This window comes from Hetaerina americana, unplaced genomic scaffold, assembly GCF_022747635.1.
Source record: "Hetaerina americana unplaced genomic scaffold, ioHetAmer1.1.p SCAF_13, whole genome shotgun sequence".
In the NCBI taxonomy this organism is placed as follows: Eukaryota; Metazoa; Arthropoda; class Insecta; order Odonata; family Calopterygidae; genus Hetaerina; species Hetaerina americana.
The window spans coordinates 9,682,012-9,707,849 of NW_027286403.1; the positions used below are offsets into that span (position 1 = coordinate 9,682,012).

At 35.7% G+C, this 25,838-nt stretch overlaps 1 protein-coding gene across 1 annotated transcript in view; it reads left to right on the plus strand.

Moving 5' to 3' along the window:
- Positions 1–7,534: 7,534 nt before the first annotated feature.
- LOC139686076 (ubiquitin carboxyl-terminal hydrolase 15-like) overlaps positions 7,535–25,838 on the plus strand; it is a 37,499-nt gene continuing 19,195 nt past the window's right edge. The window contains exons 1-2 of the mRNA XM_071583198.1: positions 7,535–7,669; positions 16,049–16,170. Coding sequence (XP_071439299.1) covers positions 7,575–7,669; positions 16,049–16,170 — 217 coding nt within the window. The 5' untranslated portion in view covers positions 7,535–7,574. The remainder of the gene's footprint in view (positions 7,670–16,048; positions 16,171–25,838) is intronic.

Below are 25,838 nucleotides of genomic sequence, written 5' to 3' on the forward strand. Positions count from 1 at the left end.
TCATTTTAATAGAAATAAAGTTGACTTAACTGAGTTCATCCTGGGAACATCAATTAAATGATATTTCATTCACCCTCTTATGGTATAATCTTGTCACCTGTTGACATTAGTATTGTGCCTAGCAATTTGAGGTAACCTACCCTGGGTGATTTAAAAGTAATTTTTCCTGGTAATCTCTACCTACTTGATTTACTCTGATTCTCAAATAGTCCCAATTGAGTTCTTGACAGCTTAGAGTAATGGTTCACAGGAATGTTCTTTGACCAGGATGTAACCTAGGTATTTTTTGGTCATGTAACTGAGTTGGAAGGATCAGGAGGATGGACATAAGGGAAAGAAAAAAGGCTAATCACTGGAGTTACAGGTTCCCTTGCCCAGCTGTGCTTGACATCCCTCATCAAACAGTGTCAACGTGTATTTCAGGAAAACAATTTTTCAAATCAATACCCAATATCTTACAGTGCATGAAGTTACAGCTGGTGGGGATCTGTTTATTTACCACAAGAAAGACCGAACTGACTTGGACTGTCAATTTAGAACAATGCCATCTGGAATTGATGTTCCCTCAATTTTGCCAATTAAATTTGAAAAGAACTTCACCATTAAAGAACATGTTGCCCATTAGGTCTTTTAAACTAGTTAATATAGAAAGACCTTAAAACAAATATGTATAAAGAAAAATTTTCCTCAAACTCATGGATTTTTCAGTGCCAGGTGGGGGCCACTTGAAAAGAATGAATTGAAAGTGCACTGTGCTATTGTGGGTGATGCCTGGAGAGGGGAAGTGATAGTTAGGAGAGGAAAATGGCATAAGAGATGAAGGAAAGGAAGGAGCTAACTATAATGGAACGGGCAGGAGCGGAGGTTTAAATTAGGTAGGAGGAAAGAGCAATTATATAATTAAGGATTAGGCCAATGTTTGGGGGAGTGGAGACAATGTTATCATGTTGCTTAATGAAAATTATTGGGTCGTGGTAGGAAGAATTTCTAAATGACCAAATTATTGATTATTCTATTGTGGTGGCGGGGTAGTGTCCTTGTCTGCCAGCCCAGAGGTTATGGGTTTGATTGCTGCCTAGTTGGATTTTCCTCCACCCAGGCTTTGGGTGTATGTAATAGAGTAGGGCAAATGATTACTCGGGGAATGATCAGTTTGGGTTTAGGAAGGGGAGAGGTACGGGTGATGCCATTGCCATAATGAGATTATTAATCGAGAGGAATATAGAATACTACCAGTAAGTATTTGCCTGATTAGTAGATATCGCAAAAGTATTTGATAGAGTGAATTGGGAAAAACTAATGAGTATATTGCAGAAAGTAGGAATACCTGTAGATTGGAGGGAAAGGAGGCTAATCCGCAACCTGTACATGTCTCAGAATGCTCAGGTGCGAGTGGGGAACGGGTAGTCCGGATGGGCAGTGTTAGTAAGCGGTGTGAGGCAGGGTTGCCCTTTATCACCATTGTTGTTCAACGTATATGTGGATATATATATAAATATAAATATATATATATATATATATATATATATATATATATATATATATATATATATATATATATATATATAAATATATAAAAACACAGATGTAGATTTTTAGAATATAGAGACACAAAGAAAGGACACTCACAATTTGTTATTTTACGTTTCGACAGCACGGCTGTCGTCTTCAGAATGGCGTTCTCGGGGAAGAGCGGAGAGGATGTGCGGGGGAGAGGTGGGGGAAGGAGAGGTAAAGGGACCAATAGGAAATGAACAAGGGGGTGGGGGCAGCCAATTGATGCATTCAGTGGGCTTGGTTCAGCCCGGGCGGTTTGAATGATTGGGCCACCCAGATATGCGCCATCTCGCGGGTTCTCACCTCTATTATACTCGCAGATTTGGGAAGGATTTCAATCACTGAAACAGAGAAGCAGTCGTCAAAAGATTGGTTGTGGGAAGCGGTGTGAGTAGGGATGGGATAATTAAGAAAGGTGGGAGATTTGGTGGAATATCGGTGGTTATTCATGCGGAGGGAAAGTGCGGTCGTGCATTCGCCCACGTTTAAACGCCCGTCGAACCTGCGAGACATCTTTAAGTCCACAAATCCAACTTCAAGCACCCCCGTCTCTCCCCCGCCCCTATCCGCACCATGCAACCGCCCACGCTGCAAATGCTGTCATCTTTTAAGACCCTCCCCCTCACTCAGTACCAACTCCCAACCACTCGCCACCTGTACCTCAAAAAATATTATATATCGCCTCTCCTGTAACTTCTGCCCTGCCTTCTATGTGGGCGAATGCACGACCGCACTTTCCCTCCGCATGAATAACCACCGATATTCCACCAAATCTCCCACCTTTCTTAATTATCCCATCCCTACTCACACCGCTTCCCACAACCAATCTTTTGACGACTGCTTCTCTGTTTCGGTGATTGAAATCCTTCCCAAATCTGCGAGTATAATAGAGGTGAGAACCCGCGAGATGGCGCATATCTGGGTGGCCCAATCATTCAAACCGCCCGGGCTGAACCAAGCCCACTGAATGCATCAATTGGCTGCCCCCACCCCCTTGTTCATTTCCTATTGGTCCCTTTACCTCTCCTTCCCCCACCTCTCCCCCGCACATCCTCTCCGCTCTTCCCCGAGAACGCCATTCTGAAGACGACAGCCGTGCTGTCGAAACGTAAAATAACAAATTGTGAGTGTCCTTTCTTTGTGTCTCTATATTCTAAATATCTACATCTGTGTTTTTATATATTTGTGTGTCGCCGAAGAGCGTTCCATTTCGAAGATATTTTATATATATATATATATATATATATATATATATATATATATATATATATATATATATATATACACACACACACACACGCACATGAGGGGGTACCCAAAAATAACCAAAATATTTTTTTTAAGCTAAGTATTTCATTTTTTTACGAAATAACCTCATCTTCAAAGTACTCTCCATTACACTTAATTATATTTGTCCAATCTGAGATTGCATTCCTTGAACCATTTTTCAAACTCATCTGCTTTGATGCCTGACAGCTCCTGCCTCATTTTTTACTTTACCACTTCCACATTATCAAAGCATTGTCCTTTCATGCCCCTCCTCATTTGAGGAAACAAGAAGAAATTGCAAGAAGCAAGGTCAGGTGAGTAAGTGGCTAAGGGCAAGATAGTCATGTTGTTTTTGGTTCAAAACTGGCACACTGAAATGGCTGCATGAGCCAGTACGTTATCATAGTGGAAAACTCAGTCCTTCATCTTTCACAAATCGGGCTTTTTTTGTTGAACACTGTTACAAAATCTTTTTAAAACCTCCAAATAGAGAGCCTCATTATTGGTCTGACCTGGTGGGATGAATTCAGAATGCACCTATCCCTCTCACTGAAACAAATTAGCTTTGCCTTGAGGTTTAATTTCACTTGACAAGCTTCTTTTGGGTGAGGCGATAATTACGTTTACCAATGACTTGATTGTTGTTGATAGGCATCTTGAATGAGGTTTGTCATCAAGAGACTTTTCACCTTTGAAAAGAGAAAATCATTGGAACACTTGAGTTTTTTTCCATTGCAAAATCCTTGTAAGCTGCTTTTAAAATCACGACAGTTTCTGCTACATTTTTCCCAAGCAGGAAACAAAATTCACCATGGTGGCTTTTCAACTAAATCCGTTATGATGAAAAACGAGGAGCAAGTGAAACTGATTTTACAAAACGAATTTTTGTCACTGAACAAAACCTTCCCAGGTGACAACAATGCCTGGGCATAAATTGGAATGATTTGAACTCTGCTCATCCAGCAGAAGAAATAAATGCATGCTATTGAAATGTAATGAAATAATTGACTTTGTAATTCTACACATTCACGCCTGAGACAACAAATTTTAAATGCATGCTATATAAGTTGCCCTAACCACAGCACTATTCCGGTTATTTATGGGTACCCCCTTGTATATTGACATTTAATATGGTTGTTCCATTTCTCAAAATTAATTAAGTATATAATATCATATAGTATTGCCCCTCCCCTGTCTTCCTTCAATGTGTGATGATACACTTGGGATTGAGTGTTGAGATCATAATGTTTGATTCAAGTTAAAAAAAACCAATTTCCGTCATGATATCAGATTCATAGGCAAATTTATAAAATGAACCTTACAAATGTGCTAAGTTTTATGGTTTATATTGGACAGGAAAATAATTTGTACTAAAATTAAAACAAACATTAGAAAATCTAATTTTGTTTGCATCTCTGCCCTAACAAACAAAATATCCTTCGTTACCAGCATGTTATCCTAAACTCTAGATTCCAGAATGTCATAATACAATTTCCTCATTAAATATTGAGCAAGAGTATTTCTGTAACTACCTTCAGCAAGAAAAGTTAATGAATTTATTAGAAAATTAAAATCATTTTTTGAATCTTGGAACCAAAAGTTGTGGTGAGAATTTTATGTTGAGAGAACAATCTTATTTGAGTTTGCCATCCTAAAAATTCATAGGTGAAGAGCAAGGTCAGTGGAAGATAATAATGTTAAGAAGAGAAAAGTTAATTCTGGACACTCTAAGGCCCAATAGTTTAGTGAAGGTCATAACTGAAGGAATCATAGAGGGGAACCGCTAGAAGAATGTCAACAATAATGTACAAGAAGAAAGTGATGGAAGATTTCAAATCAGGAAACTATGGAGATGTTGACAGAGGATAGGGTGGCTTGGAATGCAGTTACCACTGCAGTGTTATCTGTCAGTTATATAAGCTGCTCCAACATAATTAGGCTAAACAGTAGCATTTGTTGCTGAAATTTTAATCTCCAATTGAAACTATTGATGATAACATGGCACTACTCCTTGCGACTACGCAAAATTCAACCAAGTATTATAGTGGGCTGGAATTTTTACATACATTAACATTCTTTGGTTTTGTAATAAAAAGTGATTATCTAGCATGGTGATTAGTTAATCAGTTTATAGCTTAAAAATATGATTTTGAAAATCTTCTCAGATTAACCGACTTATTCATTAATCAATCCAGGAGACTGCTCTTACTAGTTAATATAAGGTCTACTATATTGATGCTAGAAAATACATGTCTTAGTAAGTAGGCCAACATTTCACTTCTGTGGTTTTTCTAAGCACTTAGAAAGTTTTTTGTCTGGTTCAGAGAAGGGTATTTAGCCACGTGTTCTTCCAAAGTGGTCTGGTCTTAATGGCAAAAAGCATAGAGCCATGCTATGACACATTATAATGTACTTTTATGTATGATAGCATTCTTGCCCTAACTTTTCTTTCTCTCCTCCATTTTCCCTTCTGAGCATACTTGTGCGAGTAATCCTGTTCTCACCTCTGATATAAGTATTAGTAAGTTTTGAAGCTAAGGTAAGCCAATCACATAGGTGTCATTCCTCAAATCTCATTGACCTAAATATAAAGCCTGAATATGACTTAAACATTGTCATTGGCCATTTCATGATAGATAGGAATTAGGGCAGGTATTTTATTTACAGACAGTAATTTATTTACGGGAACCATATTATATCTTAATTAATGAATTGCAAAAGAGGTTGGTTGCGGTAATGAATGAATCCTTTGAAAGTGGCTAAAAAATAGATGGCTATCACGTTTCTAGGAGAACTGCTCAATGGCAGCAGCATTAGTCAAAACTGCAAATAACATTTGAAAGCCATTACTCAATCAGAAGTGCAGAAGTTTTAATTGGGACAATAGGATTATTTGGCAACAGAAATATTCTGATATGCTTAGTTTCAATTTAGAGAATTTAATCTAAAAACAGCCAGACATAATACTTTTTATTTATTTGAGATGCCATAGCTCATGTGCCACAAGGACAAATGCATTTAATTAAGTGGTCTAATGATTTCCTTCACTATTGAAAAAGTTCAACTGATCTAACGCATTTAACATGACATTTGGGTCCATCTCTATGTAATTTCGTAATGATCCTCAATATTTTTAGCTATTGGCACAAAATGTATGACACAGTCATTAGTATCTTTTATGGTTAATTCTTGAACAACCCTTTTTCTTTAAAAAAATAGAGATGTCTGAGAACTTCCTGTGAAACTTGTGAGAAATCCCAGAGGAAATGCCAAGGATCTTCCCAGTGAAAGAAAATTATCGGAATGTTTTGTACTTTGATTACTCCTTTATTTCACTAATCCGTCTAATTTTCACCTCTCTCTCCACATCCATACTAGTACATAATTTTGGCTCTGTACATCTGAGACTCTTCTCAGTTGGGATACTTAAAGAGAGTGTTCATACGTGTTTTTCTGCAACTATAAAGGATGGAAGAAAATCTATGACCACAATGAGCTAATTGAATTTTTTTTCTATCTAACGGATTAGTCACGATTTCTATTTGTAAACATGGGTGGAAAAAAATCCTTCAATTGAAATTATCCAATTTAAGCTTGAACAGACAAACAATTCTACAAATCTTTTAATTTAAAAACTTTCCATTGGCTACATCTTCTGATTTCAGCATTTGACAAAAATTCGTGCACGTTGATTGAAAAGTGTGGAGGAATCATACTGAAAATTTAGTGTAATGATAAACTGACAAGAATGTAAAACATTACGATCAGGAACGACAAGAAACAAACTTATTTGGGTTGAAGATCGGTAGGGATATTCCAAAAGAAAATTTTTCCGACTACCTGCAGAGCTGTGATTATTAGTAGACAAGACCCTTGTTCATTCTAAATTAACTGCGGTCTTAGGTGATAGAGAGGCATCCTTTAGGTGTCACTAAAAATTCGACTGATTTATGTACTTGAAAATAGCTGTTTGTTAACTGTTATTTTCTTTTGAATGATCCTGTTCTTCGCAAATTACAACTTTTGTAGGTGATACGTGATTATGAAAAATAGGGACACCCACAGAAGAACTGATTGCGTAAATTTCAATAACTTACCACTTTACCAAGAATAACGTTGAAGATACATTAATCAGACAATATGCCTAATCCAGCTAACAGAAAGAATCAAATTCCAAAGTTTTTCGAGTATAACTATTTCTATCGAGCAGAAAGAAAGGACACCTTGGGAAGGAATAGCTTGCATTAGAAATAGTCATGCCACCTATTTTTTCGCAACACATCGAATGCAAATATCCGCTCACCGTGTCCAAGTTTACGATATTTTTGAAAATATAAGATTAATTTAATTGTAATTTAATTATTTTAAGAATTCCGGGGTTGCAAGCACTACTCCCACTTTCGCAACGTTGCCGACCCACAAGTCAATAACATCAATAACTTGCAATTGGTCGCTCTAGAAATTTCTTATCCCACCCTGTGAGCCCAACAGTATTTGAAAAAAGGATGAAACATAAAATAAATTTGACAATATATTTTTTGTAACCATTAATTAAAAACCGTCGACAAAGACATTAAAACTCTCTTTAATAACTCAGTCGTCTGCATAGAATTTTTCAATTGTATTTCGATTCCAGCTGATATCGATTGGGGCCTCCCTTGGAGCCTGGTCGTCGCGGTGGCGTAGTAGGTATCGAAGTCTACACGGCGGTACTGAAAGAGTTTACGATATATCTAACATTTGTAAAAATGGCGAATCAGGTGGAAGATGAATCTACGACCGAGGAAAAGAAAAAGGAAATTACTCCTTTACTATCCAAGAAGATGTCCAAAGGACAGACGTGGTAATTACAGTTACTTTATTTTCAATTCACAAATATATATGCACGTTGTTGGGGTAGGGTTAGTTTGGGTCATCTATATTACGGTAAATGGGCGTATAACAATTGGTTTGCAAAGTTTGTGATCTCGTGGAAGTAAACCGTTATCATTATATTCTTATTATTGGGTGTGTCCGGATTTTTGCTGCTGTGTTACTTAGAGAGAGGGGAGAGGGAATTGATTTTACGCTTCAGGTTATATTTGCACCGAGTAGAATTATCCAGTGAGTACCAAGTGAATTTCATGGGCCTTTGTCATTTTTCCGTTGTTGTTGACTTAAGAAAGAGAAGTGGAAGTGTCGCATTTATTAGTGTTTAAATTATGTTACAAGGATGTGTCTAGTTTGGCAAAGACCAGCCGCCTGAACTCTACGGTTTTTCATTTTGCTATATCCAGAAAGTAGGCTAACAATTGGCTGAGCTACTCTGGTAGAAGTGGAATATTAGTGGTTTCAGCGACATATTTATGAATAGCATTATTCATTGCCCAGTTGAACGTTTTACCAACAATTGTGACACATGCTATTTTGATGTCTTCGAGATATTATGATTCAATGTTCCATTTAATTTTAATGTTATAATTAGCATAGGCTCACCCTATATTTTATTCTATGCACCCAGACCGCAGGAAAACGCCCCTGGATTAGGGGAAAAAGTCTTTCATCCTGGATCTTAAGGCGCCATTGCTAATTATTCATATCGAATGAAATTTTACCCATTCATAGAAAAATGACCCAGGCAACGCTCGTGTTTTGGAAAGATATCTGATTTTCCATTCTCTAAATTTTGGGATGAATAATAAAAGTTGGTTTCCTGCTGCCTTCTTCAATAGTGCATTTAATGTGACCATCGCTCAACGGCTGCCCCACCAGGGTCAGACGCCTGGCTGTGTCCATCCTAAACCGACCTTAACCGGTAGAATACCATTAATAATTACCTGATTTTATTAGAGCTTTCCTGACCCTAAAATGTGTATTAGTTATGCGGAAAGTTGTCTCAGTGTAGTATGTTGTACATCTGAACAACTGAAGCAGTCACCTAGGAAAGTTATTTAAGAGCACCTAGTGCCTTGTTTAAGTGTCAGCTGGTAAATGTTATCGAAAAACATGCTGGTAATAATTACATATCTGAATTTTATTAGAGGAATATAATCTTATGTTTTATCTTGGTCACACTTGAAGGCAGCCTCGGAGTTCACAAGTAGAAGGGAGGTAGGTCTTCAAATGTGAAATAATTCATTAATTATGCACTGTGGGCTTCTGATGCCAAAAGATGATAAAGTATATGGAATTTAACTGTTTATTTCGTGTTATATTTAGTTCTGTTGACTGAGGGTAGCCGTTAGTGGCATTGAAATGGAGCATAACAATGTTGCTAAAGAAATGACAACATGGAAATGAGTTTTTATTAGCTGTAGAATTACATGTAATTACATATAGCCTGGCAATTTACAAGTAATTCGAATGGCATTGTATGTATCCTATTTCCCAAAATAAAGACAACAATCCATCTGTTTCATTTTGATGGTAGGCGAAAATGAATTATTCAATGGTGAGGGAGTGGTTATGATAACAATAATAAATTTTATTTGCCTAAAGATCTTATGACAAAATACCAGGTGTATAGTGCGTGTACATAATTTTTAAGATAAATCTGAAAATGAAGTACAATGGGTACAGATGCTATTGAAATACAAATATGGTACTAACAATCATATTCAAAGTTATCATGTACACAAATATCCAGTAATCACAGAGCAACACACCAAGAGAAGTGACCCAATAATCAAGGGTATTATTGAAATGTCCATCTACAGACTGAATGTGCTTGACTGTAGGCATATTTTTAATTTGTTTGAGCACAGTAGTCATTTTTGTATCTTCTATACTTCTTGGAAATTTTTTTATATAATCTGATTTCCATTTCCTTACCCTAATTTTACTGCTTCAGGTCTTATATTGCTATAATGGATGTTGTCTTACTTCAGTGTTGGTGATATTATTTTTTATATGTATACAGAATGGAAAGCATAATAAAAATGCAGGGAACGTTGCCACCATTTTCATTTCGATGCTTTGAGGCCACTTCACTTTAGTTGGTGGATGTTCATTCGATGACTGAGTTGACTGTCAAATCAACATTTCTTCGCAATATTCAATGCGGATGCACTTTTGTACTGTAAAGTGTGAGGCACCCATCTTGTTGAATATTTCCTGGCTCTTTAAGTTTTTTGTGCAATATTTTGGAAACTGCCTGAAATGCAATCTGTAGTGACACTTCAATATCCTTAAATGTCACATGATTGTTTTTGCGTCCTTGTTTTTCCACAACGTCGATGTTTTCCTCAGTTTCTGCAGTCACCGGTCACCCACTCCTCTCCTTGTCATGCAACAAAGTTTAATCTCTTCTTAATTCTTGATACCACTGCAAAAGGTCTCCAAAGTCCTTTTGGAAACCATCAAGGATTTCAGATCCATTTAAACCACGTTGAGAGTCTTAAAGAATCATTGCCTGAAAGTGCTGTCTTGCCTGCTTCATTTTCACAAAACCAGCAGGCCGCATAAACAAAAACAAAGGAAGACTGTTTAGTGACAGCAACGAGCCAAGTAAGTCGCAACTTGCACGGCTTAGCGACAGCAATAAGCTGAGTGAGTTTCAAATTACACGCGTTATTCAGGAAGGTTGCCGTTGTCGACCCGCTTTCTTAGAAAGGCAATAAATAGACTGCAACATAGTCTGTCTTAAAGCTTTCGTAGTGACCCTCGTATTAGTTAGAGATGAGTAGCACATGTAAATGTTCTTTTTACTTATTAAGATGAAAGAGTAACCAGCAGTTTGGGGAAGGTCAACCTATTAAAAGCATTCTTCACTTATGCCTAACTGTGTAGCTTGCCAATTCATTCCTACCAACCGGTGGCCAAAATTGAAATCTCACATAATGCAATAGAACATTAGCTGAAAAATATTAAGCCTAATTAATCCTTTGGGCCCGATCAAATACCTGTTGGTTATTGGGAACTAGTGTCAGAAGTAGCACCATATCTAGAAATCTTATTTAGGAAGTCGCTAGCCGATCACGAGGTTCCCTGAGATTGGAAAATGGCTAATGTAACACCAGCATTTGAAAACAAAGGCAGGAGGAGGCAGGTAATTACAGACCTATTTCCCTCACATCCATGTCGTGCTAGGTTATGGAGCATATAGTTGCTAGTTTGGCCATGAGAGATTATTGCAATAAAATTAGAGAGATTATGTGTTTAAGAGAAAGATTTAAGATGTCATTTTTTCCAATACTAATAAAGGATCAGAATAATGTTGTCCCACCACACTGGCAGGGAAAGGTGTTTTGAGTCGAGAGAAGTCTGTGTGTGTGTGTAATCACCCCCTGCCACACTCCCTAGAGGTAGCTTGAAGGATATGATGTAATTCTAAATCTATTTTCAGAGCTACTAGGTTTTTGGAGAACTTAGTTCAAATTTTTCTTACCTCTGGAATCATGAACAATTTCCAATGCAGTCTTAGGCTTATTACGTGTTAGAATTGAGTAACTTATTGTCATTATATGTTCTCTTAGGTAAAGGAATCAACTTATGTTTGTAGTTTTGGATTTCTTTTTAAAGTAACTTTTGTTCATCATTAGGAAAGGAACTGACCCCAGACCCTGATGTGTGAATTTCACACGCCTGAGGGCTTAGTACTAGGTGAAATTTACCATTACCTACCAAACCAACCTTCGGGTTGATTACTGTGTTTATATAAATGTATATATATATATATACATGTGTGTGTATATATATATATACATATATGTGTGTTTGTATATATATATATATATATATATATATATACATACATATATGTGTTTATATATATATATATACATATACACATACATTCAAACACGAAATTCCGCTGTATGGCAAACAAATATTTAGATGGAAAGATATAAGGACAGAGGGTTCGGAACACATAGAAAGGACTAACACAGGAGAGGTGGGGAAGGCAGAATCATACAGATCAAAAGTGCAAAAATATTTCCTTGACCTGGACTTGAAGACAGGATCTTTCGACTTGCTGGGCTTTAACCACTTGAGCTATCTAGGAAATGTAACTTACCCTGAGATCTGCGGGTCTTTATGCAACCAAGTGCTCCGATTCTTTGGCCAAGAGATGGCCATCAGGGGGCTGTTTCACCCAACAAAGGAGAAATAGGCAATGCACAAGAGGAAAGGACAGTAGGGAAGTAATCATGCAACATCATAAAGGATAGGAACAGTGCATTTCGTGGCATGCATATCCAGGAAAAAGGAATGAGCCACATTGGCCAAGTATACATTCAAACACAAAAATCGGCATATGGTGAACAAATATTCATTCACACGGCATTAGATATAAAATAGATACATTTGGGATAGGACCCCCTATAAAGGATGAACACAGGAGAGGTGGGGAAGGAGGAATCAAGCAGATCACAAGCGCAAAAATATTTCCTTGACTGGGACTTGAACACCAGATCTTTTGACTTGTGAAACTGCTGAATATGAATGTCTGAAATGTCTAAATATAATATACTGTAAATATATGTCATATATTATTTATATATATATAATATTTGTATATATATATAATATATGTATATATATATATATACTGTAAATATATGTCATTCACATATTTGTTTGCCTCAGGTAGGCAGTCATAAATGTTTTAATGTGGACAGTCAAAAGTTATGGTTGTGCAGAGCATTGATTGAAACAGAGTAGTTTTAAGTAAATAGCCAGTTTTTCAGAATTAAAACCTGAGGCATAATATGCTATGGCAGAATATTAAAGCCTACATGCATTGTTATATCTGGACGATTTTATACTGAAGTAGTGTCACATCAGGATCATCACAAAGCATCCAAATGAAATGTATAATGAAGATTTTAATAGAACATTTTATATCCATAAAGGGCATTAAAAAATTCAATCACAGTACTGCATTTTATTTCAACTTAAATTTTCAATTAATACTTTGGTGGGAAAGTTGTGGTAATTCTTGAATTTTCCTGGCAATTCCATGTGTTCTTATTTTAACCTTGCAATAAAAAAGTTACAATATATTCCTACATAAATGGATGAAATATATGATTATAATCAATGATAATGGTATAAATAGGAATTGGTAGTCCAGTAGGTAAAGCACTGGATTACTGACTGTTGGGTTCTGGTTTGTATGAACGTGATGCCTCTGGGCACTCTTGGTTCTACCCAAGCTGTGCAATATTTTTTGGGTGCCAGGTCTTCCTGGGAAACAATAGCTGGCACAGGGGAAAGAACTTGGCTCCCTACCCTGTTACGTGAATTTCACACACCTTTTGGTTAGTACCGGATGAGTTTTACCCTTGCCTAGCAAAAAGACCTTTGGGTAGTTCATAATAGCTGAGAAAGTGGATAAAATATTAAGAGACTTGCATGATGCACTCGATGACAGGAAATTGGTATAAATAGGGTGTAGAGTAAATATGAGGCTTCTTTTTGGATGGAAGGAAGAAATGAACTGGAGGAGAAAACAATATCGGGTGGAGGGCACAGAGTGGAGGAAATTATGGTAGTGTATGCTTGTTAGGGACTATCCTTAAACCCGGCTCTAATTGGAAGGCTAAGTAATTCTTATTATTTTTTGGCAAAAGTTGAAACTTAGTCCTCTAAAAATATAAGATGTGATTTCAGCCTTGTTATGTACCTATTCTCATCTTCATGTCATGCCTAAAACCATGGCAGTTACTCTTGGTGTCACTTGCTTCAAAGAAAATTTTAAGAAAGGCAATGGTTAAAATGTCTTCCTATTGGTAATGAGTTATAAATGAAATTCATGCACTGATTTCAGATATTAGTCTTATGTATAATGAGGGGTAATGATATTTAGTAACCAGATCATAGTAATTTCCCTTATCATTCTTGTCATAGTTATGCAGTTTCTGTCATAAATGTGGCTGGTCTTATTTTTCATTGTGGTGCCATTATTATATATACGTAATATACCAGTAAAAGGTAGGTTTTGGATGGGCACAACCACAAAATAATTCTCTTGTCTCTTCTAACAAAGCAACCCAACATCGTACCGTACTACAAAGTCCCTCTTCATTTTCATGTACTTTCTTCTTCCTTTCATTCCATCCAACATCCCTATCGTATTCCTGCCCTTTCCTTGTTTTCGTAACATTCTCCCCACTATCGCAGTCTTCAACATCCCACTACCAATCAATGCTTTGCATCTACATGTTTTTCCTGTCTGCTTATGATTTCTCCTATCAATTCACTCTTCCTCCACCATACCTAGCATTTCCTTGTTTGTTTTCCTTTCTGTCCACTCCACCCTTCTGAGCTCTCACCCCTGAACCTCCAATCCTCACCGATCCCTCTGCATCAATGGCCATGTTTCTGTACTGTACATAGCATCAAAGTTTTAATAAGCGAGTTCTTGGCATCGATATCCAATGCTCCTGTCATCAATTCTCCCTTCTTTGTAAAAGCTTCTTTGCCAAATGCAAGTCTTCTCCTTATGTCCCTACTACTTTGACTATTTTGTTCCAAAAACACTTACAAGATGCGTAAAATGTTCCACCTGCTCTAATTTGTGCCTTCCTATATTAATGTTTAGCTTAGCCTTTTTCTTTCTGGAAAATTGCATAACCTTTGTTTTATTAATATTGATTTTCATCCCATATCTTTCACACTGACTTTCCAATTCACTTAGCAATGCTTGCAACCCCTTGGCTGACTGACAAACTAAAGCTTGGTCATCTGCAAACCTAACTGATTTTATGGATTCTCCACTAATTGTAATTCCTATCTCCAGTTCTTTTTATGACTCTATCATCATTTCCTCCAAATACAATTTGAACCAAGCAGATGATAATGGACAACCCGTTCTTACTCTTCCTAACCCTGCCTATCTGGGCTCTCCATTCCCCATTTATCTGAGCAGTCATAGACATGTACAGGTTGCAGAGTAGTCTCATATCCATCCAATTTATTACTATTTCCTGCAATATATTCATTAGTTTTCCCAGTTCACTCTATTAAATACCTTTTTGAAATCTTCAAAACAGGTAAATATATCCTGATTGAATTCTATTTATGATCCTTTCTGTTCGTGATCTCATTACTGCAAAGGCAACACACGTCTCTCTCCCCTTCCTTAACCCAAACTGATCATCTGCTAAGTAATCATTTGTCTTGCTCTCCATTCTCTTGCTGATGATCCTGAAAACCAATGCTACATGAAAAATTAAACTTGTTATTCTATAGTCTTCACATGATGTAGTTTTTACCTTTTTTGGAATAGAAACTAGCACTGATTTGGCCAAGTCTTCCGGCCAGATACCTCTATTTTAATATATCTATTAGTCCATTAAGACTTCCTCCTGTATTTTCCTAAACCTTTATGTAGTTCCCCAGGAATGTTGTCTACCCTCATGACCTTGATTTAATTTCCCTTAATGCCCTTTTTATCTCATTGTCAAGTATATCTGGACCTAAACTATCTTTATCTGCATTATACTCTCTTTCTATGTCTAACCTTGCTGGCCTAACTTCTTGACCATACAGTTCTTCTATGTATTCCCTACGTATCTGTTTTATCTTTCCTGGTTCAAATATTATATTTCCCGACTTCTCTAATTATTGACACAGATCTTCCCTTCTTACTTCTCTATAGTATTTTAACTTTCTTGTATGGTGCAATGCCATTGAGAATAAAATTGAATAAAAACAATAAGTAGTAAGTAATAGTTTTAGGGGAGGCAAGCGACAGCCGAGGTCATTTGCGCCATTAGGTATGGATGGGAAAAGAAGAGTGGAGAGAAACCCGGTGTTGGCAGTAGCCTACTCTTATTGAAAGGTGCCTAGGTGTCCACCGTTTAACGTCCCATCTAACGGACATCGTACTCACTGAAAGTGCTCTCCAAAAAGCACCAAGTAGCAATCGGGATACCACTGAAAAATATCTTTTGCCTCCAGGATTCAAACCCAGGCCCTCTCAGTAGGAAACCAGTATGTTAGCCACTGCCCTATCCCGATCCACTAAAAACAATGAGTGATTTTCCTCACATTATCTGAGGGAATTAGTGGTAATTCTTTTTTTATTAAATTTTAGTCATAATAAGGAAATAAGTTAAACTGTGATTGGAAAAACTAGTCCTGAAGTCCTTAAGTGCACAAGTGATAGTTCTTGGATTAACATGAAAATCTGAAAATTTTTCATTCCATTCTTGGTTAACTTATTAGCCAAATAGTTATTCATGTCAATTCCTTAGTTAGAGCTATTCTGCTTATGTATTATGTTGAATATTCTTAGGTATTTGATTTCCCTGGAGTGGTGGTGTAAGTTCCAGAATTACTTTGGTTTTGTCAGAGATGGTGATGGTGTGCAGCCCTGTGTTTTGCCAGGGCATATTGACAACAGCTCATTATTAAACGGTAAGAATACTTCGTTTTGTTACTACAATGCATGAAAATGATTTCCAGTTTTTCCAAAACAAGAGGTTGACACAATTTCTGTTAATATACATTTGTGATTTATTTAAATAATGTAAGAGTATGGTTGTTGCATTATGTTATTTTTATGGAATTTATTGTTTTGGACAATACCACCAACTTATTTAAGTAAGTTAACCTCTGGATAGTCCTGCTTGTCTGAACTAGGGAGAAGGTATTCATAATATTTGTAATTTACCATTGTTTCTAATACATCAATATAAATTATTTTTTTGCATTCATTCATATGACTAACCATTTCGGCTATCAACCAATAACACAAGGCCTGTGAATTGTTATCCTTATTCATGCATGATCAAGAATCATAACAAATAGGAATAATGACAAAAATTATTCTCTCTAATTAAATGAAGAACACAATGTATCTTCCCACTGTCCTTTATTGATTGAAAGATACATTGTATTCTTCATTTAATTAAAATGAATTTCCACAAGGTTGAGCCGGGAACAGTTGAATATTATTCCTTCTATTTGGTGGATTAATGACCTATTTCTGTTGCCCCCTAGTCATGCACATTGAGGATTGGATTCATTTATGTGCCATCAGAATAATATTTCTATATGTGCAATTACCATCCTTGAATCTGATGAAAGAGATTCCAGTTTACCTTGACTTAAAATGTATTTCCATCTTGATACATGTATTCGTATCATGACCCTGTCTGTACATTACCCCAATAGCACACAGCCAGCAATGTTTGGAATTAAATTTCACTGCAAGTGTATATCTCTGAATATAGTGACTCTTTCTCAAAACACAGTGTTGTCAAAAAGTTTGATTCTTATATAATGTGTTCCATATAACATTGTCTAGGTTGACACTTTTTCCACGTTTTACATTAAATTTTGCAATTCCCAACTGAGATGAGAGTTTATATCCTCTTGAGGCAAGAGATGGGGTTTAGGCCACGCATGCTATAAGAGTTAAACAACAAAAATTGTTTTTAATGCCAAGTGCCTCTCCTTCTCCTCATGAAGCCCTTTTGTTAGGACAACTGAAACACTTCCAAGTGTATAGAGAGACTGTATTAGACTGATTTTTGTCCAGCACTTGCCTTGTGTTCTCTCCTGAAGGTGTAGAATTGAGGGAGACAGAAGTAGAGTTTGTAGTATAAGTAAGAAGTATAATGCCAGAAAACCTAGCCCAAAGGTCGAGAAAGGGGACACAGCACGTTTTCCATAGGGTAACAAAACAATCCAAATTTTCATGAAGTATTTAAATTGAAAACTGCATTTAAATTGGGCAACTCATTCTCATCATAGTCTTTATTTTAATAATACTTCAAATGCTAATGTCATTTCACAATGTAAAATTAAGTCTCAAAAATCTTTTCTTAAAATCACTGAAAACTAATTTCCTAGTGTCATGTATGATTGTGGTAGTGGAGTGAGTGTTCATCCCATGATGGTGAAAACTGAGGCTAGTGACCTCTGGATCATTGACCAATCCCAGAGTCACCTACCCTATCATCGCCCATCATGATACTGTCATAAGATAGTGCAAGTGGAGTAAGTGGTTACCCATGATAGTGACGACTGAGGTTAGTGACTGCTGGGGACTGACAAATGCCTGAGTCACTGAACCTATTATCGCACATCATGATAATGATAAATGAATGACTGAAACACCCAGGGTTGGAAAAGGCAGTTGGGGATTTATAATTGGGCCACACAGTTTGGCTGGGTCCCTCTGGTGGTAGTACAATCTTAGGGCTTGTGTAATTGTCATATTTGCTCCTTTCCTCATTAAAGTCAGGGGTTAAAATCAGAGCGCCATTGGACTCTTCCTTTTTTTCTTGTTTTTTCCAATACCCACCTAGATCAAGCTCCCAATTACCCGTGAGGCAGCTGATAGACTCACGGGGTAACTTCAAATTGTCATCTATATCCCACGCAAAGAGGCAGGGAGAGGACACTTGGTGGAATCACAACCAATTAGCATTTACGGAGAAATTCATGTTTACATGGAAGTTTGGACTAAAGAAAATAGCATATTAGCTTAATATGAGCGCTGAAGAACCTAGCTTTTTATAAACTTATTATTCCTGTAAATATTTATGCTGCCAACGATATTCACTGACTCTAACTGATAATATTTTGTAGGTTGCCTGTTTATGTTTTGCAAGGTCATTGCTATCTTGTTTTCAATGAACTGTAGACTAATTCATGGAAGAAACCTTGAATGGGGGAAATTTATTTTATTATCAAAAGAGGAAGCAATAAAATTGATTTGGAGAATTATAAGATGCACGTTTTATCTTCAAGGATGCTAAATGGAAACTTGAATTTGCTAGGTTATTAATGACTCTGGGAGGGTTTTCTGTGAGTGATAGTGGAAGGGTAATCTCGCTGCTGCTGGAGGAGTAGAATGATCCATTTGACTCCCTCAGTGGAATAAAGAGCAAAAGGAGAAAAAAAATATGCGTTTTTCTATTTCTGTCCTCTAAAGCATTAGTTAATGCAGTTGAGGTGGGGTAAAGGCCAGTGGAGGGAAGCTTGCAATTTGCGGAACTCGTGGATAGATATTTCTATTTATATGCACCTGTAAATACATTTAAATTAATTCAGGTATTGTATTAAGTTTTTGTATTCTGTAGAATAAATGCTCAAACCTACTAGTCATACCTTTACATTTATAATATCTTAATGAGAGATAGAACAGTATCATGATTTTTCTAGACAAATCCACATCCTGTAGTTTTTAAAGTTAATTGATTTTGAACTCAAAATTTGGAAGCCCATTATTTTTCCCCCTTAAATTACTACAATTTAATTTGTGCTCACATATGAATATTTTAAGCAGCTTGCATAAATACAAGAATTGGTACGACATGATTTGAATTTTTGTTGTTGCCATTACACCAATATGATGCAAAATCATTTAATTGTTGGGCATTTTCAAGTTGGAAAAAGTTTTTATCCATCAATGTCTTTGGTATTTGCATCTTAAATATGCTAATAGATAATTAATGCATTAAATTTTCAAAAATTAATAATCACTTACTGAAATTCTTTTCTGGAAAATTATAATTTTGTCTGAAAAGCTCAATTTTTTAAAATTAAGAAAAAATACCACAGAAAACCTGAGCATGTATTTATTATGATGAGGAAGTGCTTCTTTCATTATGCATTAAAAACTTAATGTATTAAAATAAGTTAATGTGTGTTTACAATGCAATAGCGTCAAAGTGTAAAAATCATTCACCTTGACCTGGTGAACTCGTTAAAATGTTTGCATTGTGTAATGTGCATTAGTGGATGACTTCGTTAAAAAGTTACTGTTGTGGCATTTCCCTAAGTTTCTTTGAATTTGCTAATGTGTATTAATTAACCTTCTATGAAGTGTATGATAAAAAGTGTAGATTTCAATGACTTTTATTTTATGCTACCAATATCATTAAATAGTTATCTTCAGGGTGGCCTCCCTTTGTAGCCACTGCTGTCTTAATTAAAAATGATCCAGGCCAGTATTTAGTATTTTCTGGATTACCTCTGTAACCTCTAGCAGAGGAATTACTGTAGCTATTTTCACTGAGAAATTAATAAATCATATGTGGGTAATTCTTAGCAAGGGAGTTTTTGAGATAGAGATATTGCAACTGAGTGCACAAAAGTCGTGCAGAATTCTTTTCAATGCTCTCTTTGTCACCTCTAAAAACCTAAAATGCCTTTGAAATTTCTGTACGCATGCTGCTTGTATTGCAAAAATGAAACAAATTTGGGTCTGATGTCGTCGCCAACTCTGAAAATGATCTCCTCTGTAACATGGTGGTAATAGGCAAGGTTATGATTGAAAATTGTACGACAGTGACTATTAGGCATAGAAAGAAGTTAGCTTGGAATCAAATTTCAACAGATGTCATGGTCAGGAATAGGAGTTGGCTGTTATGAGAAATTATGATTTTGAATAATGGACTCCTTTCAGAAAGTGTGGCTTATGCAGATAACTAAATATAGCATGGTTAAATTACTAATTATTGTTACAGCCTAAGTAAGTGTATATGGCTGAATTATTATTATAACTGAACCTAGATTAGCACTTGACAATGTGTTTGTGACAAACAATTTCAAAATCTTGTTTCACCTCTGCATGCAATTTCATGGTACACATTTCATAGCATGGTGATTGCATGTCTATGAAAGTGTGTTTGAATGACATTTGATTTTGGTAAGAAAATTTTGTGAAATATTAGTGAAAATTATAATGCCAAATGTGTTTGAGTTTAATTTTTTAAATGTGATATGTAGGGTTTTGAACAAACTTGAAAATGCTACGGCATTTTTCATGTAAAGTCCTGGAAGGTCTCTTATTATTTTGCCAATATTGCTAAAAGTAATGAAAAACTCCTTTATCACAGTTTTGTTCATTGAAGATAAGCGGTAATGGAGAAATGTGATATTGTTTTGACTTTGAGAATCGGTTAGTGAAAAGCACTGTTGGCTGTTAAGGTTTAAACAAAGGTTTCCCTGTGGAAGGCTACATTCGTGCATGAAATATTAATAGTGGAGTTTATATATATACCTTCCAGTGCTTATTGGCTGATTGATCTTTACCAACTTAACTATAGTTCCTTGTTAGTTACTCCCTGTTTTGTTATGATCAGTTGGTTCAATCAGGTTATTTGATATTTCACTCATCCTCCTATCAACATCCAGGAAGCAAGAAACATGACATTGACATCACCTAATAGCAATGAGTTCAATAACAACATTTTTTAATTGAATAATAAATATAATATTTAAGTAAATATAACAGGTTCATGTTAGATAGTTCTGAGCATTTGGGGTAAAAATAACACATTGAACGTAATCTGTGGAGTTCAAACCTTAGTATATGCTGTGGGTGATTTTTTAACCATAAATTTTTAAATGAAGTTGTCTTATATGCCGTAATATTGGTAATTTTTAAATGATGAAGCTGGCAGGTTTTGAAATTTTTTTGTTATTTTTAAAGTAGTTGGTGTTCATGCTCAAATTTAAGCAGTTTAAACTTATTTTATTCTCTATTCTGAATAGATTTTCTTTGAGAAATTATCATGTAGTAACATGCCTGATATTGAATAATATCATTTAAGAATCTAGAGGTAATTTGCTTTGATATTAAAGATACTCATTGCTGTGCAAAACTTATAACCTATGCTATGGAATACATTTTGTAAGCTGAGATATAACTGTGGCCCTATAATTATTATCTTGTTTGTTAATTGCCACTGAAATTGGTATATGAGACTCATAATGTGACTATTTATGGCTTAATGTCCTTTTTTAGCTCATAAGACTAAAATATGGATGGATTGGTGAAGATGAGTGATGATATTACAAGCGTCCATGGCCAGGGTGGGATATGAACCCATTACCTCGTGGTCTGGAGGCAACCCTTCCCCTTGCATTTTGAGAGGACACTATTTATGGTCAGGATATGGTTTAATTAGTTACAAGTAAGGTCAGATACTTGAGCTTGTTTCATTTAGTGCATAAATATTGGTAAATGAGGAGAGATCCTTATCTTGTTCCTTAACTTCTAAGTCTTAGTTAGAAGTAAATTAACTAAGATGACAAATAAACCTTAATGGATGCAATTGCTTTTGCTATAAAAATTACTTAGTTGTGCACCTGATGTTATTTTTAAAGTATTCTCTTCTTCTACCTGAAATGTCTCCCAGGTAAGCAACTTGTCATTAATAGTTGTACAAATGAAGGTGTAGTCTATGCTTGAACATTGAATTATTGAAACTGTGTCCATTTTTAAACTAATATAAGATGTGGCACCATTGGGAATGTTATTGGCAGGTGTTATTGCCAGAGTAATAGGACTTGCTTGTATTCCTGTCATTCATTGTCATCAATCCACTGTCTTAAGATACCTGTCTACTTTTGAAGAGAAATAAATATTTATCTTCTCACATATGACCATCTGGAGTTGCAATGATCAATGTTGTGAAAAAATAAGTTGTTAAATTCTGTAAAAAATTCATCTTTTAACTATTCCAAAGGCGTTTAATGCTGTATTGGCATTACAGTGGGCAGGGCTGTCAGAAATATTATATTTATTGCACAAACAATTTTGTACCTGTTATAAAAGAGGCGGCATGTGTAAAGATTAAAAGAAAAGGCTAGGGGAATCATTAATATGGAGCATATTGTGAGGTGTGGAAATTTGTTTTAGCCAAGATAATAGGTGTAGACTTGGAGGCTTTTTAGATATGTGTTGTGGATAAAGTGAATTTAATAGAGAGAAAAACAAAGAATTTCTAGGCTTGCTGGGGTAGAGAAAGGAGCGGCTGTTCGGAGATATTTTAAATAATGCAGGAAAAATGGATGCAGGGCATATTAAGTAGCAGCAGAGAATCTCAACAGTGGGTAAATGGTGGGTTGGCAAGGTTGAGGCAGAAAAAAAGGATGCTGAATTAAATGAAGGAGGAAGGAAGTATGTGGCTTTGAGTAATTGGTTATTGTAATGCAGGCTTTAGTATTTAGGATTATGTTAGGGTCTTAGAAATGTAAAAGAGCTGGCATAGTAGTAGATCCATCGACAACCAGCAATGATTGGTGGATTACTCTGAATAATAATATAAAAGGAATACTCCTCACCACCTAAAGTAGAGAATCTCTGGCTCTCATATTTTGACCACATGAGTTGTTACAAAATATAAGGTTAGACCAAGGCAAGTTCAAGGGGCATGATGAGGTTTTTTGTTGTGGTAGTTAGAGTAAACAAGATTTTCTCAGCCATATTGCAAAAGTTCCTCCTGGACATAATAATACTGAATATGCTACATTATTTTGGTTTACCTGCATTCATGAAATGCAGGTAAACCAACGCAAACTAGAAAAGTACAGAGACTGTCTGATTGACTGTTTGCACCAAAATTCTAAATCCAAATAACTTATTCAGTTTACATTAGGCCATCATTGCTCTAGGTTATAAGGAATAGGATATAAGATAGAGAGAGTGGCTCTCAAAATGGAAATGCCTGGGTGTCACTCTAATCTTTAAGGGGTACTGTGCTAGATATAGTGTGCAGCTGTTAGAATTTCTAATGTTTGGGGATTGGAAAGAATATTGGAATGCAGTGAGTCTTAGACACATCGTCTTTGGAGAAAGTGGAGGAACTTCTGCTGTATGTATTGTACAAAGTTCATGATATCATGGCAACAGATTTTCCTGCTGAGATGTCATTGCCAAATCAAAGTGCTTGGTTGTTTTGATTTAGTCACCCGATGGAAGTTCATTTTTTTACTGTTTTGAACATAATTTTTGTTTAATCAACATATTGGTGAATGAAATAATAAAGATTTGGTTGGTTAAATAATCAACTATTTAAGCCTTTCTTAATGTGTAATACAGTCTTGCATTGTGGAAATACTAGCATTGCACAATTGCTTATTATTTTTACAATTGTTTATCTGTTTTATGTACCATTTCAATATTGCATGTGAAATTAGCAGCATATAGATTTTAACATCATTGCATATTATGCGGTGTTTGCTGTTATCATTTACGGCTGAGTGCCTTGCCATGTGTTAATGTCATATGCGTATCATTTCCATCTTATGACCAATGTGACTTAATACCAGATCTTCACGATATTTGCTGGTTGCAAGTCAGAAAATCATGTAGGTATTGAATTATTGGCATATATGTTAGTTTTGTAGTTCTTAAGTCATTTTCCCAGAAAAAGTATTGGCTTATTCAGATTAAGGTGGACATGGTTGTAGATTAAGTCAGTCCTATTTTTTTACATACTCAAAATTTAAATATGTTAATGTGTGTCTGTGTATGAACTTTTTTTATTTTGAAGGAGTTCAGTGGCCCTGATGTGTTGGTGTGATTATGCATAGCAAGATATGGTTTAGTTGTTAAATCGATATTGCAAATAAGAGTTTCCAGTAACTAATTTTATGCAAAAAATTTTGGAGAGTAATTAGGCATCTTTTTGCCATTATTGACTGTTTGCTGATGTGTTTAAAACACTAAAACAATGTCATATTGAATATTACTGATTAATTTGGTAACTACTTTAAGAGATTCTTGTTGATGAGGAAAAGGCACTTATTATGGTCATGACGTGATCACACATTAGTGATGGGCCAGTCAGATGACTAAGTTGCATGTGCTTAGAATAATTACACCTAAAAACTGCTGTTGTTGAACGTATTACTGTGAGGCCAGTATTTATTCCAGTGCCCAAGCGGTAATTTTTTCCTTGTCCTCCCTACACGTTGCCAGATGTTATTAAAAAGGTTTGAATGGGAATCACAATCAAAATAAAATTTTATTCAAGGGGGAGTTTTTTTGCTGCTGATAATTTTTGAATGTGTGAGATTTGATAGATATGTGGCTGGTAATTTTTAATGTATGTTATGAATAAAATGGAGCATGACCTAGTGATTGCTTGCAAGAAAGAGCAGACCTGTGAGAATGCCTAAATTATGAGTAATTACTCTTTATGGCACAAATGAACATTTGATATGCTATGTTGTAATTATACCAATTTTCTGGGTAATTGCTTTAATCCATTTTTCTGGGAAGCCAGTCTGATAGTCTGATGTTTTTATAGACAATTAGTGTTAAACCACTTGCATTGTACAAAAGAATAACTTGAACATTTTAAATATTTTATAGCTTGAGATAAGACCAAGGTAAAACATTTCAGAAAGAACCTCCACCATAAGCCACCTGAAAATTTCATGAAACATCTCACCAAAAGGCATGAAAGATACTGGGCTATGAAAAATGTTTCACCTGTGCGGTAAGGATACCAAGAAATTAAATTCAAATTTGGGAAGAAATAATTGATAATATTTGTATGGTGGTTTTTTTGTGCATTCTAATACAGGGTGCCATCCTACCAAGAAATAATGAATTTCATGGACTTGGTGAAAAAAAATCTTTATTTAACATATTTTATGCTGGATAGTTCCCTGCCTGCCATTTCAAAATATGTTGTAGTTGTGTTACAAGGTGAAGAAGCTCAGAAAGCATGGCCACCATATTGCGATCAATTTAGAGCTAGAACTAAATGCTGTTGTGTTCTTTCATAATACAGATAAAATCGGGCAAGTATACAGGATAAATTTGGGATCAGGCCATATAGTATTTCGAGAACATATTATTTCTCAAGTTTCAAGAACAGCATGTGGTAGAGAATGAATTATTGTAATGTGCATTTTGCAGATTGTCACAAGTTCATTGTGACCACTCATTATTAGGTTTCACTAAGTTCATACAAATTTTGGGCATACAATGTTAATATGTTGAAATGAAAACGCTGTTGAACTTGCAATATGAAGACTATAATCAATTATTATGACTTTTATTAGTGTAATTATTGTAGGAATAATTTTTTCACTTCCTTAAAATAAGAATGGTTTTCTTATCATTATCACATTATTGTTTATTTTTTAATAGAGGCCACAACTATATTTATTTTGGTAGGTGAATGCCATAACTTATGGCTCAAACATAACTGTTAACAGAATTAGCAGGCTAAGTTTCAAAATCCTGAAATTATGAGGCACTTCAAATTATTCAGCATGAAATCAAGCAAAGTTTTTTCACAGTTATTTTTGACTTCATTGTCAGTGCT